Raw genomic sequence first — 18,517 nt, forward strand, 5'->3', positions numbered from 1 at the left:
TTTCATGTTTTCACCAGCTCTGATAGACTGAGAAGACCGGGAAATAACCTCTAGAAGCACAGGGTTACAAGAAAAGAAAGAATACCATGCTGAAAGGACCTGGACCCTCTGTGGCCATCTGTTCCATCCCATGGCTTCCTGTTGACCGAGCTCAATGGTGTCTCCAGCCACATCTCTATTTCCTTCATCCCCATAAAGTCTGAAGGATTAGGGTCAACTCACTTATTATAATCATGGTTTGAATGTGGCGTGTCTCCTACAGACTCCTGTGTTTGGACCCCAGCTGGGGGCACTGCTATGGAGTTTATGAAACTTTGCAGATTTGTGGTTTAGCTGGCAGAGGTGGGCTGCTGTGTGTGTGTGTGTGGAGGTGGGTGGTGGCCTTTGAAGCTTATTATCTACTTTCAGCTCCAGCTTTAGCTCTCTGCTTGTCTGCCATCGTGTGAAGAAGCAGTAGGCACAGGCTCCCACTACCGCAAACAGGCGGTGTACTGCCATGCCTTCCCCATCACAGAGGACTGAAGTCCCCTGAAACTTGGGGCCAAAACAGACCTTTTCTTGGGCACTTTGACACAGAGGTGAGAAAGGAAATTAATTGCCCCATGTATATGTGCAACCCCATCCAGTGTCTCTTTACTGTCTCCCAGCCATTCTGTGAAGGGCTTCCAGGCTGACAACAGCTTAGAAGGCTGAAGACCGAGCTTAGGACCTTAGGGACACCTGCGGTGATCAGAAGGAGGGGTGTGTCGTGAGCTGACTGAACAATAAGATCTCACACCACACAACGAGTGACTCATGAAAGCAGTGCTGTCGGCAAAACCAGCGTTGGAAGCTTCTCGAAAGCCTCAAGGACATACATGAAGAGGGGGCTTTCTTTCCTCATTTTTTAAAGAATCATTAGAGAGATGAGCATGAAAGGCCCCCACTTGGACCTGCAGGAGAAACCTTTCTTGGAAGACATGGCTTCACATCATCAGGATGCTGCCTGTCTCTTTAAAGGATGCTTGGGGATAGATAGGACCCTGCTCCTCACTGCAGCAGCTCTCTGGCACTGCTCTCTGCAGACAAGGAGTGAGCTTGGGGAGGAGCAGGATGGGCCAGGATTCAGTCTCATCCCTCACAGAAGGTTTCTCTGCCTATTGTCTCTGTTCTCTCTCTCTCTCTCTCTCTCTCTCTCTCTCTCTCTCTCTCTCTCTCTCTCTCATCTCAGCCATTATCCCAACCGAAAAGCTGATTATTCAAATGACAGTCCTTAAATGCTCCTTCAGTTAGAGAAAACACCAAAGTTCCTACTCTGGTTCCTTCTGAAATCATTGGCATTCTAATCAATAGTTCAAAAGGATCCAAAGAGGGTGGCCCAGGTGGTAGAATGGTTGTCAGGCATTTGTGAAGCTCTGGGTTCCGGCCCCAACACTGTACAGAATGGATGTGGTGGTCCACACCTACAATACCAGCATTCAAGTGGAGGATACAGGAAGATCATGAGCACCAGGTTGTGCTGGTTAGTTTTTTGTCAATTTGACACAAGCCTACACACATCTGGGAAAGGGGCGTATCACTTGAGGAATTGTCTTTATCAGGTTGGCCTGTGGGCATGTCTCTAGAAAATTTTCTTGATTAACGGCTGATATAGGAGGGTCCAGCCCACTGTGAGCAGTGCCGTCCCTCAGCAGGGAGACTTAGACTGGAGCAAGTCAGCAGGCAGCATTCCTCTGTGGTTTCTGCTTCAGTTCCTGCCTATGGCTTTCTTTGATGATAGACTGTAAGAGGTAAGATTAAGTAAACCCATTCTCCCCAGGTTGCTTTTGATCAGTGTTTTATCACAGCAATAGAGAAACTGGAATGGAAATTAGTATCAGGAGTGGGGTTTTGCTGTGATGGACCTCATCTTTGGCTTTTGTGTCTTGGGATATTATATAGGAGGAAGGTGGATGATTTTGGAGCTTTGGTCTGGACAGACATTGAATGCTCAGAGCTTAATGACCTGTTGTGGGAACTTGAAGGATAATTCTGAGAGAAATGTAGTTAAATGGAAGCTGGGCTTGTGAAGTGTCAGAGGGAAATTGAGAGTCTCTACACAACCCTGTCAGAGCCATTAATATGATATTTTGAATAAAAATCTGTGGTTTCTGGTTATCTGGGGCTGAAGAATCAGCTGCGGTTAACAAGAGACCAGCACCAATGAAGTGAAACCTTTGCTTTATTGGTACAATTAATGCTGGTCAGCTGGGTCTGAAGAATCAGTTGTGGTTAATAAGGGAGTAGTTATTATTGAGGTAAAATCTGAAAAGAATTTGCTTAGAGTCAGCATACAGAAGCTGTGGTCTAGTAAGGGCCAGGAATGAATCTCAAGCTGGAAGCTGAACTTGGCAATATGTAAGAGTCATCTCCCATTTGGTATTGGTTTTGAAGACATAAGGGAGTTATGAAGAGCAGCAAAGTCTTGGCACTATGAGAGGCCACTAATGAAGGTGTAGCCTCAGTTACAGAAGAGACTCTAGAATTAAAGGGTTTATAGAGAGAAGCTAAGTCTTGGCACCCCCCCCCCCACAAAGGAGGAGGGTCACTAGATCCTCCCTTGAGGTTCTAGCTACCACTTCTTCCTGTCTCGGCTGCATGTGGACTTGTCAAGTGTTGGTATACATAGGAGAAGATTCAGTGGGAGCTGTGGACTCTGCAGGGCTATAGCTGTCTGTGAGTTAGAAGTACTGTAGATGGGGTTTCCCAGTGTGTCTCCCATGCTCCCATAAATAAGCCCAATAAGCTCTTCGGCTCATCAAGCTGGCCTTTGATGGGATCCTGTCTTTGGGCTGTCTGTACCTTCTGTCCTTTCTGGTGAAAAGGCATTTCTCTAAGCCTCCTCAGGAAAAGTCGGGTAACATGAGACACATCCTTTCCATCATTAAAAATGAAGAAAACAATCAAGGAACTTGCCTTGGTGAACACAATGGACACCATGAAGAAATCCAGGAGGAAACTCTCAGAAATGTCTTTGTAATCAAAGTGGAAAAAGATGACTGTGAACCCCAAGTTAGCAAACTGGTGAACTGGGTTACAGAACGACGTCCTCAGTAGCTTCATGCCTGCAGTGATCATCAGAAAAATGTCCCAGCTGCAGGGAAAAAAAAGAGGATGGGTCAATGACATCATGCGATGTGTTATACAATCTCTTGCAGGCTCACAAGGCCAGTGTGGAGGTCCCACATTGTCCACATCTGCAGACAGTGAACAGGACTTCAGAAAACAGGGGTAACCATCTCAATTCTTAGGGGGAAAGCTTAAATGAAGACTTGGTCTGAACTGACTCCTTGGCACATGTTTCTTGCCACTGAAGACACTTTATGTCCGTCCTGGTTAGTCTTAACTGTCAACCTGACACAGCCTGGAGTCATCTGAGAAGAGACTATGAAGCGTGGTTCAGCTTGGCCTGGGGGCATGTCTCTAGGGGATTGTCTTCATTGTTAATTGATGTGGGGGGAGGCAAGCTCATCATGGGCAGCACTAGGCAGGTGGCCCATGGCTGGAGAAGTAAGCTCGTTAAGCATGAGCCTGGGAGAGAGCCTGCAAGCAGCACTCCTCCATTGGTTTCTGCTCCAAGCTCTGTCAGGATACAGTTCAAGAATGGAGTTGTACAATGGGGATTCTGAGTGCCTTTGAGAAAACTTCAGGAAAACAAGATAAGAGCCTGTGACCTCAGTTTCTTCAAAAGCATGGAATTGTTCTCAGAATGTTTTCATGCTTCTCCCAGGTAGAGCAGATAAGAATGAGTTTACTTCAGCTGTTGTTATTCATATGACTATGAAAAAAAGTTTTTGCCATGTGTGGCTTGTCCTTATGATTGTACGCTTCACTCAGATGACTCCTCTCAACCTTTAGAGTATAAATTGTCTGATGCTCTGAATAAAGTCGGCTATTGCATGAGACTTTAGTCTGCCTTATTTTTAGGCCACCAATAGAGCAGTAAACAAAACTCCCGTTTCAGTGCCTGCCTGGACTTCCCTCAGTGATAGACCTGGAAGTGTAAGCCCGTAAGTCTTCTCCTCCTCTGGGCTGCTTTTGGTCAGTGTTTTATCACAGCAACAGAAAGGACAGTAGGGCACTGTCCATCAAAAACTGTGGTCATGAGTCTTTGTTCTTAGCAGTCGCAGAGTGCCTTCAGGGTTGATATGAGGCCATGGATGCCATGTGAGAGCATGCTACGGAAAACTTGTAGACAGTTAGAAAGCAGTGTGCTGTCCTAGCTAGGGTCTGCTCCAAGTGACCCTTGTCAAGACAAGAGTAAAACTGAAACAATGGTATGGCAAGAGCCAACATTATGTTCCATTGTTGATGAAGCCATTTTCACTTCTACAGCTTTCCTCCAGTGTCTCTCATGTGTGTCACTCTAGTGACTACAGGCTTCCTGGTCTCCTTTAAAAGTCAATTTCCTAAATTTTCTCTGTCACGGCATCAGCGGAGCAGCTGATCGAGGCAGATCCACTAGAAACCTTCCCTTCTAGGATATTGCTTTCCTGCACCTCCTCCCACCGTGACAATGTATTCGGCCAGTGCCTCTCACCTTCTGTCAGAATGACAGATCTGCAAATTACCAAGTGGATTTCCATTTGTAAATTCAGAATTAATTTTTGTCTATGAAACTAATGATTTAATCTTACATGGCTTGTGCTTTGCAAGAACACAGACACCTTGATGAGGCACCACTTGATAAATGCAGGAAGTGGTGACAGGGTCTCTTTCCCCCTCCCCAAAGCATGATATTCGCTAAACGAAAATGATATGAAGCAATTTGTGAAGCTTGAAGCACAGCGGTGAGGACTCCGGGCTTTCCGATTCACGCTGAGCACCTGTCGGCTGAGGAGCGCCCTCATCAACTGCTCTTCTGCAGGGAGATGTTCAGACCCACCCCCACCACCCCACCACCCCCGACGTTCACTCTTGGCGCCACTGTGGGCGGATCAAACTTCGTTTGTGTCCCTGTCACACCACGGTAACTGTCTGCTCTAAGTGGATTTGAGTGCAAAACTGCCCTGGTTCCTTTCATGAGGCCAGTATACAAGGCGTGGGACATTGGCTTTTGTAGTTTCTCTAGAGAAAACCCACTTGGTCCTGAAAACGTAATCCCGATTAGTATGAGAATAGACTGCCATCCACTTACTGGGTGCCAAGTCTCCTGTAGTTGCTTATGGAGAAGGCATCAAGAGTGAGAGCGTTCAGGACGATGGCCGGGTATAAGAGATACTTTTCAAAACACTGAAGCCACACATAGAGTCTCTCGAACCACATTAAATGAGCAACATCTGAAAGAAATACAAAATCCACTCTGAGACTCTTCTCATGGGCAAACGGCAAGCACTGTCCCCTTTCAAGGGCTGTGGTGGGCTCCCGGGACCAGGCATGGTGTGCCAGGTCTCCTTATGGGCTGATGCTCTCAGCTCCGATTCTGCCCAGCCCACAGGTGATAACGCACAGGTCAACATCCGTGTTTTCAAGACAGTTGACGTCTTTGGAAATGATTTATGGACAAGGAAACACAGTCCTAGGTCACCAGGTCGCCACCCTCCCTTTCTTTTTGTTCTCACAGTATTTTACTTCCTCAGTCCCTGAATCCTTTCTCCCTACAGTTGATTCTCTTCAAGTAAGACTTATAAATGCCAAACCTCTCTTTATGCTTTGAATCAGATAAGGACAATGATCTTTATCTAGGGGAAGGTAAAGAATAACAAAGAAAAACAAAAGATATGCCAGACTCCACTAAAACAGGGAAAAGTCAGAGAGAATCAAGTTCAGAAAGGATGGTGGACACAGAGGTAGGAACGTCCCCTCCCCTCCCTTCCTCTCCCCTCCCTCCCCCTCCCTTCCTTCCCCTCTCCTCCCCTCCCTTCCATTTCCTTTCCTCTCCTTCACTGGTTTCATCTCTTGAAAGATCAGTTGCTTATGTTTCTTTCTGCAGAAAATTAATTTTTTTCTCTGATTTCTCCATTTATAAGAAATCAACAGTGTCAGATTGAGGCCATCACATCAAAAGCAATTCATTCAGCCTGTTTCAGAAAATATGTTAGAGTTCTACCAACATTTGTCATCAATTCAGAGAAACATGACAACTTTTCAAAGTAAAGGGACAGACATCCAAGCCATGTCACCCACAGTGCGTCAGCGGAAATGTGGGTGCCAAGGCTGGGAGAGCCGGGAGCCATCTGGCCGGGGGGGAAGGGTGTGCGTGGCAGATTTTCAAAATCTTGTCATGTTTGCTTTTAGAAGATGTTATTTTTCAGTGTGTGGCAACAAGAGTGGTTTGACAAGAGTGAGTCGAGATGGGGAGCAGGGAAGGGGGAAAAATCTTCCTGTCATGGTGACAGGGCCTTACTGCAGAACGTGATAAGAAAGGCAGGATGTTCGCGGGCTTCAGTTACTCACCCAAGAAACAGAAAGCAGCCAATTTCAATGAAAACATAACGCGCAGTTGGCTCCCGAACTCACCTCCTGTGAGTTACCAAAAATGTCAGAGTGGAAGGACTCGTTCAGTGAGCCAGCAAGCATCGGAGCGATGTGTGAGCATGCCTGTCGGTGTGTGCTTGTCTGTGTCTCTGTGTGCATGTCTGTGTGTTTATCTGTTTGTGCCTGTCTGTGTATGTGTGTGTCTCTGTTTGTATGTGTTTGTTGTGTCTGAGTGTGTCTACGTGTCTGCTTATGTGGCTGTTTCTGTGTTGTCCATGAGTCTACGCATGCGTCTGCATGTAAGTGTGAGACCACAGACCCACTGCCATTCTGAGCCATGTGCTTGTGATATCAGAGCTTCAGGAGACTTGGGCATTAGTGCTTACTATGGTTTGGATGTGAAAATTTCCCATTAGGCTCACGTGTTTGTACACTTGGTCCCCAGCTGATGGTGACATTCTAGGAGGCTGTGGGACCTTTTGAGTGTGGTAGCTAAGGAGAAGCCACCACTGCCCTGAAGGTGATACCCACTCCAGGTTGGCCAGAGCTGTTTTCTATGTTTTGAGCTGTAGTGATATTATGACCCTGATGCCAGCTCCTGTGCCCACAGAGCATCCGAGCTGCTCCAGCCCCCCCACACCCCATTCTTCCCACCACAGTGGACTACAATCCTTTGAACCCATGAGCTCAAGTGAATTGCCCCTAACAACAACAACAACAACAAAATGGTTTTGCTAGGCATTTGGTCACAGAGAGGAGAAAAGCAGCTACCAAGAGGCCTTCCTATTGCCTGACTCTGTGAGAGGGGGCTTTATGAAGCACATACCCCAAAAGGTCAGGCCATACAGTCAAGGATGTGGATGGCTGGTGCCTGGATCCTCAAGACATGCCGACCCTGTCACCAGGCAGAAGCTGCACAGTGACAGCATGAAGGAGCTCTGTCTCACTTATGTAGGAACAAAATTAACCTAAGAACCAGATCCAAACTCATTCACCCTGTGGTCTCAAGTTTCCAGAAAAAGAGGTGCGCCCTGTTAAACATCCTATATTTTCTGACTGAATGACTGATGGTTTAAACTTCTCAGGATTGTGGAGAGCCAGAAATGCCACATGTCCAGAGCCAAATTATCTTGGGTTGTCTTTAGCCATTTGTTGCCAATCTCTGGTTTGACCCTACATCCTTATGACCATTAGGTAAAATCCCTTTTCATGGCTCAGTGGGAAAAGCACATGATGTGCAAGTGTGAAAACGGAAGTTTGGATCCGTGAACCAGCGTTAGAAGCCAGCCAGGCAAGGTAGCCAGCCACAGGAGGTAGAGACAGGATCCCCAGGGCAAGCTGCCTAGCTAGTCTAATTGCTCAGTAAGCCTTGGGTTCAACTGAGAGACCCTGCCTCAATAATGAGATGGAAAATGATCCAGAAAGACACCTGGTGTCAACTTCGGGCCTCCACATGCATCAACATCCACAAGTGCTCACACCTGTGAGCATGCAGCTGCCTACACACATGGCACACACACAGAAGGAGCATACAAATGGCACCTTGTGTTCACCAACCCAAAGCTCGAGAACATCAACAGGCAGCAGCTAAGACCTATGGCTGAGATTGTTACCTTACTATGACCTGATATTTCCATCAATGTAGTTTAAAGGGCCTTGATTTACAACTTCCTTTGCTTTTACTATAAAATCTTCATGAAAATGTTACCACACTCGGAATATGGAATTCGGGGTAACCTAAGTCTGTGTTCTTGGACCATGCTCACCCATATTTGGCTCCAGAGTAAGATCTCTTCTCTCTTTGAGGTGGTGGGTTTTTGTTTGTTCGTTTTTCTTACTCTGTAGCTCCGGCTGGCCTAAAACTCACTATGTAGATTAGGCTGACCTTGAACTCACAGAGATCAGTTTGCCTCAGCCTCCTGAGTGCTGAGATGAAAGGTCTGAGCCACCAAGTTTCACTGACAACTGAGTTTATGAACCTTAGGCATACACACAAACACACAGAAGGGGGGGAGGAAAGAAGAAGGGGGAGAGAGGATGGAGGAAGCAGGGGGTGGAGGGGAGGACTGAGGGAGATGGTGACTGAGACGGAGTGAGAATCCAGGCTGAACTATACAATTCAGCTCTCTTTGACACCAGAGTGCTAGAGGGGACGAGAACTTGACAGTGGCTGAAATGGGATGCCTGCCACTGAAAGGTTCTGAATCTCTCAGTGAGGAAGCCCAGAGGAGAGGGCACAGGAGCATCCGTGTGTCACACACCAGCAGGAGCAGGCTGGACGGTAAGGGGAAACATTTCAACACCGTGGAACAGCTGAGTGGAAGTGGATCTAAGACCCCCCAGCCCCCAAGCTGTGAGGTCAGAGTCTGTTTACTCAGCTACTGATGGAAAATTAATTTCATCTTAATTCTTGCCTGTTTCAGAGTCCTCCAATCTCAGTAATGTATTCTAATGAGATGCTCTGAGCTCTGGGCCGATGGATCTCACAGTGAATGTTTGCAGTTGGGGGCAGAAACAGGCACATGGAATGGTGACCGATAATATAGAAGGATGCTTAGACAAAAGCCCAGGCCCAGGATTCTGAAATTTCGACTTAATCCTTTTTTGTGAGGTAACCAGGGAAAGCTAATAAAAAGCAAACCTTGCAATTGCAATAACATGATGAACGTGTGTCTTCAGTCCCCAAATTGTCTCTGTAGTCCTACACAGTACAGTTAAAAAGAAAAGCTGTGTGATCATATTTTATAACTGCCTCTCCGGAACGTCCTCAATATGCAAAGAGACCATAAAAGCACATTACCAGAGAATTGCTCTTTCTCTTTCCCTTGGAATATGAGGCCCCCGAGCACAAAATGCAAAATAATGATGCCATTTACAAGTTTATAGACGGCTCGCTGCAGTTCATGGCTTTAAATTTTCTTAAAGAGTTTGCAGGTTGTGTTTTATTTAGGTGCTTATGGAACTATGATGGTCTTAGCAATAATTAAAAATTAATCAGGAATCCTCAGGATGCTCTCAAGCTTTAGGAAACCAATCTATTCAGATCAGAATCAGGACAGAAGCTGAAAGGATTGTGGCTTTCAGCTCCGGGCACTCAGGGGGTCACCTCTGAGGAATCTATCACACAGAAACCCTACTGAGTGGCATGAACATGTTGGAGAATTGGCACCCCTGGCATGGACAATCTGTCACCTACAGGTATTGAGCCTGCTTGGGGCCCTTGACTCTGCTTGAGATAATCTCAAAGTTCACGACCTTGCTTTTCTCCGTAACCTCATTCTAGTCCAGGGCTTCTGGCATCTCAGCCCATGCCTGGAGGACTCTTCCTCTGCTCCGAGTTCTGCCTGACTTTCTCTTCAGGCATGTTTAATGTTTCTTCCCAGGGGTCCCTTCCCTCCCCCTCAAATCTGAATGAGGACTCCTGCTCCTTTCCTGATTGAGGACAGCCATAGCTGTATCCCATGGTATTTTTGTGTTCTTCTGTGACGGTCGCCCAGAGATAGGGAGGACATATAACCATTCACTGACTGACGAAGGATGCGACTTAAGAGCTAACCTGATAGATCAGAGTGGGAGTCCCTTGAGTAGAACCCCTGCCTGGTAGGGTCAGGATGGAATCCCGGCCGAAGCACCCTACTTCCTCAGCTGGTTTGACTCTTGCTCCAGCACTCTGCCCTGTCCTTGGCACATGCTGGGCACTTTATATTTTTGACTGAGCTGATCAATACAGTCAGGTTTCACACCACGGCAACCTTTCAAACAAGCACCAGGCAGGAAGAGCAATAGGAGGCAATGACAGGTTCAAGTTCACTGTTTTCAAAAAAGGTGTATGATTTTTAAATATGCATGTATATGTGTGGGTGTGTGTGCGTGTGAGTACAGGTACACTCTGAGGCCAGAAAAGGGTGTTAGATCCTTGGAGCTGGAGTTACAAGCAGTTGTGAGCCAATTGACTCAGGTGGTAGCACTATGCACTCTTAACTAATGATCCGTCTCTCCAGCTCTAGGTTCACAGTTTTTGAGGAATGAAAAATGTCCATTATTTCTCTGGTGGTGCCTCCTACTAGGGTCATGCTTAGAAAATGTTTTTCTTCTCTCCCTCAACCAGTAAAATATAACTCATCAATACCATGTTGTGGGGCGTTGTGCTGTCTGGTTTTTATGTCTAGACACAAGATAGAGACTCTCAATTGAGGAAATGCCTCCATAAGATCTGGCTGTAGGCAGACCTATAGGGCATTTTCTCAATTAGTGATTGATGGGGGAGGACCCAGCCTATTATGTATGGGTGGTGTTACTCCTGGGCTGGTGGTCCTGCAGCCATAAGAAAGCAGACTGAGCAAGCCATGTGGAGCAGGCCAGTAAGTAGCACTCCTCCCTGGTCCCTGCATCAGCCTCTGCCCCCTAAAACCTTTCCCCCCTAGGTTGAGTTTCTCCAGGCCCTCTCTCGTTAGAGTAGAGATAACTGGATCCCACAGCTTTCATGCCCACTCAGTGACAACTTACTGCTGTCACCTCGGCCACTCAGCTCTTGTGGCGCCTGACACAGGGAGATCAGTGTCCCAACCAAGACAAGAGGCCAGTCAGACAAGGGGAGTGAAATGCCTCTTTCGTAAGATGATAGATAAGCAAATCAGATATGCCAAGGCACAGAACCAATACGGTAGCTTTGTTTGGAAGAATTATGGTCATTCCACGGGGTGTCCAAAGAGGAGGAAGTGATTTTTCTCTTGGAAGGAGGAATCAGAGATGGGAGGGGCCAAGCTGACGGGCAGCTGCCACTCTTCATTACAGCTTGTTCTATTTGATTTCTAACGCTCCCAGTCACTTTGACATAAGTGAAAAAGATACATGAGAGAAGGCAGCTTCTCACTGAGCTACGTCTGTCACATGCAGAAGCCAGGGAGTCTGCAGCAGAGACCGGCTTTGCTAAAGCGCAAGGTAGACCTCATTGCAGAACTACAAATCTGGGGCGTGTTACTGAATCATTAATAGTGCATTTTTAAATTTTGATATTTAAATGAGATCCTCAATTGGTGTGTTGTGTAATTTACATAATCCTTATTCATTTATTCTAATGCATCCAAAAATTAGAGTGTAAACATTCCACAACCAGCATGCTCTCCCGTGGGTCCTTTCATCCGCCCTCCACTTCCAGAGGTTTCCCTGCACACACCAGTCCACGGGGACCTTCCCTTCCTTCTGTGAATTTACAAAGCAATAGGCAGTAGATGCTGTTCACTCAATCAACATTTACATACCAGATTCAACATGCAGTTCCTTAATCCCATGCATTTTCTAGTTTATCTGATTTTGTTAATCTAGTTTATGTAACAGTCATCATCAACATGGCAGGACCCAGAATCTCCTGGGACACAAGCCTCCAGGCACAGCCATGAGGGATTATCCAAAGTCAGTTAATGGAGGTGAGAAAACCTACTTTAATTATGGATAACACCATTCCATGATCTGGGGCCTGGGGAGGAATAAAGAGAAGAGGAGAGCGAGCTGAGCACAGCATTCGCCTCTCTCTGCTTCCTGACTGTGGATGCCGTGTGAACGGCCGCCTCAAGCTCACACTTTCCCTGTTAGGTGAACCGCTCCTTCAAACTGTGAACCCAGACCAACCCTTCCTTCTGTACCCTTCGTTGGTGTTTTTGCCACAGCAGCAAGAAGGAAAACAGCCAACCCACTGACAAGTGTCCTTGTTGCCTCTGTCTATTGTCACCTGATACCCTGAGAAGAGGGAAACTCAACCGAGGAGTGGTCTCCAGCAGATTGGCCCGTGGGGCCCTTTTCTTGACTGATGATCCATGCGGGAAGGCAGCCTGTGGTGGGCTGTGTCATCCCTAGGCAGCTGGTCCTGGGTGTTACAAGAAAGCAGGCTGAGCAAGCTGGTGAGCAGCTCTCCTCTATGGGTTCTGCTTCAGCTCCTGCCCTGACTTCCCAAGGTGCTTTTGGTCCTGGCCATGCTTTGCATTCAAGGAGCACATGAGATTGTTGACCCTTTGGCCAGGCTTTGCTTTGGGGAGGAGCCATGGGAACTGGAGCCTGAGTTCCATCCTTCATTCCCCACTAAAGCCAAAGGTTTTGGACACATTACTTCACTCACTACCCACAATTCTCCTCTCGTACGGCTCACAATCTTGGCAGCTTCAGGTCCCCGCCCAGAGCCATCCCCTGCCACAGGCTGTCTCTGCTGGACAGTGCCACCAGCACCCACTGCCTCCCCATTCCTTCATCTCATTACTTTTTCATTTTTCTCTTGGCACCTTAGGCCGCTGAAGCTGTTAAATCTAGAACCTTCCTCGAGTCCTTCGATGCCTTCACCCACCTGGTGTCTGAAAGGCACAATTGAATACTTGGTAATACCAAGAGGTCACAGTAGCCTGAGTGACTGTGTAGACCCAGCAGTGCTAGGCAATTTCAACGGCTTAAAATTGACTGGGAATTCATTTTAAATGTCTGAAAACAGGAACAAGTCAGTCTCTCTTCCATCTGTTCATGCATGGAGTGAGAAATTGCAGAGCAAAAGGGAACTCACCAAGGTATATCAAGAATTCCTATCTAGACAAAAAAATTACATTTTTTAAATTTATTTTTATTTAGAGGCAACAAGGGTCTTGTTGCCCAGGCTATCCTCAAACTTACTATATAGCCGAGGATGGCCTTGAACTTCTGATCCTTCTACATCTACCTTCAAATGGTGGGATTTCAGGCATGTGCCGCCACACCCACTTTATTTGGTGCTAGAGATTAAACCTAGACCTTTCTTGCGTGCTTAGCAAGGATTCTACCAAGTAAGCCACACCCCCAGCTTCCAGAAGAAATGTTTCTTATCTGAAGCTCTGAAGCTGCTGCTTACACCAAGCTGTTTCTCTCATGGGAACTGCTAGGTCAACCCATGTAGACAAAGCTGCTGTCTACACACAGCCAGTTCATGGAAACTCAGTAATCCAGAGCCTGATAGTTAATGGTTGAGTATGAAGTGATGCTCTCCTTAGTGGCCAGACAATTAAACCAAAATTATAACCTTCAAGCATGAACAACAGAAGTTAATTTTCCTATGAAATCAGTAAGCAGTGACTACTTTAACAGAATATGCACCTAATTTGACAGACTTCCTTTCTTATTCTACCAGACCAGGCTGGTTTGGGCAACACCTCGATTCTGAAGCACAGACTTTCTTTTTTTATTATTATGGGCAAACACAGAATGAACCCTGTGTCCTTTGAAGCATGCGGCACTGTGGCGTTGAGCACACTCACAGAGCTGTGCACACGGGCCATGAGAAGGGTGTCCACCACATCATTGTCCCTCGCAAGACAGGGGACACTGACCTCTTGCTTCCCGTTGCTGGCACTCCTTGCTCTTGAGCACAGGGTGTGAAACCCACATCCAGGGGTGGTGCTTTCGGAGCTGAGGGAGCAGGTGGTGGGTGATGAGCCCCACTGTGCCTGCCAGGGCAAAGAGCACGATGCTGAGAAAAGGCTGCAAAGGAGGAAGAGATCAGGGTCAATGGACACTCCTTCCTTTCCCCCGCTGATTTTGATTTGTTTGGTTGGTTTGTGTGTGTGTGTGCATGTTATGTGCATGCAAGTGTACATATACATGTATGAATGAGGAGGTCAGAGGATAATCTTGGATGTCATTCATTAGGTGCCATTCATCCTGTTTTTTGAGACAGTCTCTCACTGGCCTGGAATTCACTACGCAGTCTAGTTGGCTGGCAAGGTATGCCAGGCAAGCACTCTACTGACTGAGCCATGTCCCCAGCCCTCTTCCCATCTCCTGGGAATATCCATGTGCTGAGAGCTGCTAAGAACATGGTGAGGAAGAGGATGGGAGAATTCTGCCCCCAGGAAGGCATCCCCAAATGTCTTTCTAGAAGAGCTAGAGAACACAGATCATAGAATGCCCCGGGAAGATGCGGCTGTGTGTGTCCCACGTTTGTGAAGAGGCAGCAACATTCTGTAGGAACTGTGAGGCAGAGTCCCATGTGGCCCTTTTTTGTGCTTGTTCTCAGTAAAAATGTCCAAATGGTCCTGTCACTGTGGCTTCTGTCTCATCGCAGACACAGCAACTTTGCTCTCTACTGATGGAGGTCTGGTGTCTGTTCCCAGCCCATCACACTAACAACTGTCCTTGAGCACAAGCTGCTCCATCACTCTTAGGGACAAAATACCTCCCCCAGGGTGACATAAGGGGTGGGGTGGCCCAACTTTCCTCTTGGACATAGTTCTCAGAGTGCGTGCTTCTTAACCCTCTCCCCTGGCTTCTCTGCCCCTCTGCCCTCATTCCATAGACCTCCACCAAGAGAACAGCAAGGGAGGCCAGAGCCTTGGGGACACCTACCCGTAAGGACAGGAAGACAGTGCTGGCGCTGACTGCAAAGGAGAGGACAGCAGCTGCTGAGCAGACAACAAGATCTGATCGCAGGACATCCTTCTGGAAAGAGAAGGTTGGCAGGGAGGTCAGCTCTGTGTGGCTTCCTCAGCAGCCCTCACCAGGTGAGCCGGGGGCAGGACACCAACACTCCACATGCTGCTCTTCCATATGTGAGACCCATCCCCCAGAAGCGTCGTTCCCTAGCTTGCTCACCGGCTTCCACTGTGGACATCTCAGGAAGAGTGAGGCACGTGAGATGCTTGTGGATTAGCATACATACACTACCGTGGGATGAACACAGGAGTTTATACATAAGAAGCCTAAGGTCCCTTTCCACAAACTCAGACGGGACACACAGAGTCCCCATAGACCTCCCTCACAGGGCCTCACAAAGCAGGGCTGATGCTAACAGTCTCTATGAGGTCCCAGACGGCCTTGGCTGTCAACACATCTACAGCCTGGGGACACACCAAAGCCTTGCACATATTTCTTATACTCTGGACCACACTAATTGTACATTTTCATTCAACCATCAGATCTATAAACAAACAAAAGACCACTACATTTCAGCTACTTAAATACCCACATCGCATGGGACTGCAGGTGAGTGTCACCCCACCTGACTCTCTTTTCTTGATTTTTACATTTTAACCATGCGTGGTTTCTTCCCTACCATGCCGCTAGTTCAATGCCTGTGTTAACATGTAGAGCTGGACGGACATAGTGGGGAACTGAGGAGAGCCCTGACACTGACCATGTGTACTAGGTGAGACCATCCATGTGGAGTGGTTACATGAACGGGATGGTGCAGGAAGACCATAACCCCTACACCATTGCATGCCATGCACCTAATTCGCCTGTTCTGAACTTCCTTCTTGTAAGTCAAAAAGTACTAACCGTGGGAGGAATCAAAGTGATAGCGCACGGCTCTAGTTTCCATCTGTTGTGGTGACCAAAAGCAAAAGCAGCCCGGGCCAGGGGGATTTGCCCTTACACAATTTATCCTGAAGGAAGTCAAGGGGGAACTGAAGCAGGAACAGGAAGCAAAAACCACGGAGGAACATTGCTTGCTGGCTCACTTATAAGCTTCTGCTTAACCTGCTTTCCTCTACAGCCTAGCCTGCCTGCCTAGGGAATGTTGCTGCCCACAGTGGGCTAAGCCCTCCTATGTCAATTAACCATCAAGACAATCCCCAAAGACAGCCCCATGAGCCAATGTGATCTCAGCAGTTCCTCCGTCTACACTCCCTTCTCAGGTGACCAGGGAGGGCTATGTCAAATTGACTTAAAACTAACTAGGACAAACAGTGATTTGAGATTTGATTTATTTTAGCTTTATCTCCATCAAGGGAAATCTGATGTTGAAGCCTAAGAAGGTCTGTATAGGGCCTGTTGCCATTCCTCACACTTGTGAGACAGCAACCCTCCCAGAGGGCAAGTCTGCCATGCAGAGCATTTTCTGGCTGTAAAGATGATTGACTTTTTTCTGTTTTTCTTTGGCATGAGTTTGTCATTCAAAATTACTAAATATTTGCCCATCGGGAAGACAAATGCTTTACCAAGTAATCTGATTTACAATAGTGCCATATTTAATTGACCAGTTTTCCTGTTTGAAGGGTAAACAGTGAGCCATCAGTACCAGTGTGGGCAGGTAAGTTTGCATTTTTCTTCTCTTAGGGGAAGGACAAACATGAGCACAAGTTGTTCTCATTCTTTTCCCAAGTTGGACGGCATGTTAGAGCAATACTATAATTAATTAATTGAGACAGGCTCTCCTATTCCAGGCTGGATTTGAACTTGCTCTATAGCTAAGGATGACCTTGAACTTGTCTCTACCCTTACATTCTGTGATTACAGTCATGCACCACCATACCTGGTTTACATAGTGCCAGGGAATGGACCCAGGACTTTGTGTATGCTAGGCAAGGACTCTACCCACCGTGCCTCAGGCCAGCTGGCACTATGGTTCTTGTCAGATGTGAATGTCCCTTCTGGGAAACACAAATCATTTTACAGCCTTTCTCTACTTACAAACTTCTCTCTCCACCCATTTCCTTTTCTTACTCTAAGTTTGACACAGCATTGTTGAGGTATAATTTATGTATTCAAAATGTAAAGCCTGATGATATTTTAAGGTTTAATATTTTTATTCTGTGGGTATGGGTGTTTTGCCTGCATGTATGCATACCTGGTGCCTGTGGAGGCCAGGAGACAACATTGGATCCCCTGGGACTGGAGTTATGGACAGTTGTGATCTGTCATTCGGGTACTGGGAATTGAACCTGGATCCTCTTTTAGAGCAATGAGTGCTCTTAATCACTAAGGCATCTCTCCAGTCCCAGCATGATGAGTTTTGACACATACCTACCTCCAAAAGACCATCACCATTGATTGTTTAATTTAATGACTAAAGTGTAAATTAACATATTGACTGGCTCTGGGGGTTCCTTTCTGGCGTTTGCCCACTCTGTCCCCCTCTTCACACTATCTTCGTAGGATTACTGATCTGCTCCATATTTACAGTCTGATCTCATTTTCATAGTGTTATATAAATGGAATCACATAATGGGTGCTTTTATTTTTTTGATCTGGCTTCTTTAGTTCTGTCTTAGTCACTGTTCTGTAACTGTGAGGAGACACCATGACCAAGGTGACTCTTACAAAGGAAGCATTTCATTGGGAGCTGGCTTACAGTGTTAAAGGGCTAGTCCATGATCATCATGCCGGGAAGCAGCAGGCATGGTGCAGGAGCAGTGACTGAGGGATTTGCATCCTTATCCACAGGCAGCAGGCAGAAAGAGGCATGGGCCTTTGAAACCACAAAGCCTACCCCAAGTGACACACATACTTCAGCAATGTCCTGCTTCCTAATCCTTTCCAAATGGTCCATCAACTGGGAATTTAGCATGCAAATATATAAGCCTATGGGGGTCATTTTTATTAAACCACCACATATAGTATGATTATTCTGATGTTTGTCCCCGGTTATTGTCTATTAGGCTCATTCCTCTTCGTTGCTGAGAAGTATTCTTTTGCAGCAAATACCACAGTGTGTTCACTGTGGTATTCACATGTGGATAGGCCTTTGAGCGTGTTCCCAGTTTTGACTGTTTTAAATAAAACTGCTGTGGATATTCATGATACACCTCTAGGAATGTACATTCTTTTTTTTTTTTTTTCTTGTCTAAACATCTGGGGGTAAACAGCTGGCTTATATGGAACACTGAGGCTTAACTTCTTTGTTGTTGTTGTTTTTCAGGACAGGGTTTGTCTGTGTAGTTTTTGGTGCCTATCCTGGGTCTTGCTCTGTAGACCAGGCTGGCCTCGAACTCAGAGATCCACCTGGCTCTACCTCCCGAGTGCTGGGATTATAGGTGTTTGCCACCACCACCTGGCTAAGTGAGGGCTTTTCCTACAGCCCATGTGTTTGAAATGGTTTTGCAGATCCATGAAGATGAGGATCTCTCTTGCAGCTAAAATCAACAAGGAAGTAGATGGGTGTTCCTGCCTTTTCTGGACAGTGAGGACAATTAAACGGATCTCTTATACTTGATTCTGGCCCTAACCATGTAGACCTCAGTGTCCCCTGATGGTAGGTGACCTTTCACTGGACACCTTACCTTGCAGCTCCAGAACTGATTTCGTTCCACTGTGTGAGAGCTGAAGACCAAGGGTCAAATTCTCCCAGATGCCC

At 46.8% G+C, this 18,517-nt stretch overlaps 1 protein-coding gene across 3 annotated transcripts in view; it reads right to left on the reverse strand.

Moving 5' to 3' along the window:
* Positions 1-18,517, reverse strand: part of Pcnx2 (pecanex 2) — a 167,508-nt gene that overhangs the window by 60,086 nt on the left and 88,905 nt on the right. For all 3 annotated transcript variants that reach the window (XR_013051388.1, XM_006982493.3, XM_076572346.1), the window contains exons 18-21: positions 14,791-14,883; positions 13,776-13,926; positions 5,156-5,297; positions 2,935-3,112 (exon numbers count right to left, since the gene is read on the reverse strand). Coding sequence is in view for 2 of the 3 variants with exons in the window: in XM_006982493.3 (XP_006982555.3) it covers positions 2,935-3,112; positions 5,156-5,297; positions 13,776-13,926; positions 14,791-14,883 (564 nt within the window). In the remaining variant the exon portion in view is untranslated. The remainder of the gene's footprint in view (positions 1-2,934; positions 3,113-5,155; positions 5,298-13,775; positions 13,927-14,790; positions 14,884-18,517) is intronic.

Source organism: Peromyscus maniculatus, chromosome 5 (assembly GCF_049852395.1).
Source record: "Peromyscus maniculatus bairdii isolate BWxNUB_F1_BW_parent chromosome 5, HU_Pman_BW_mat_3.1, whole genome shotgun sequence".
Lineage (NCBI taxonomy): Eukaryota > Metazoa > Chordata > Mammalia > Rodentia > Cricetidae > Peromyscus > Peromyscus maniculatus.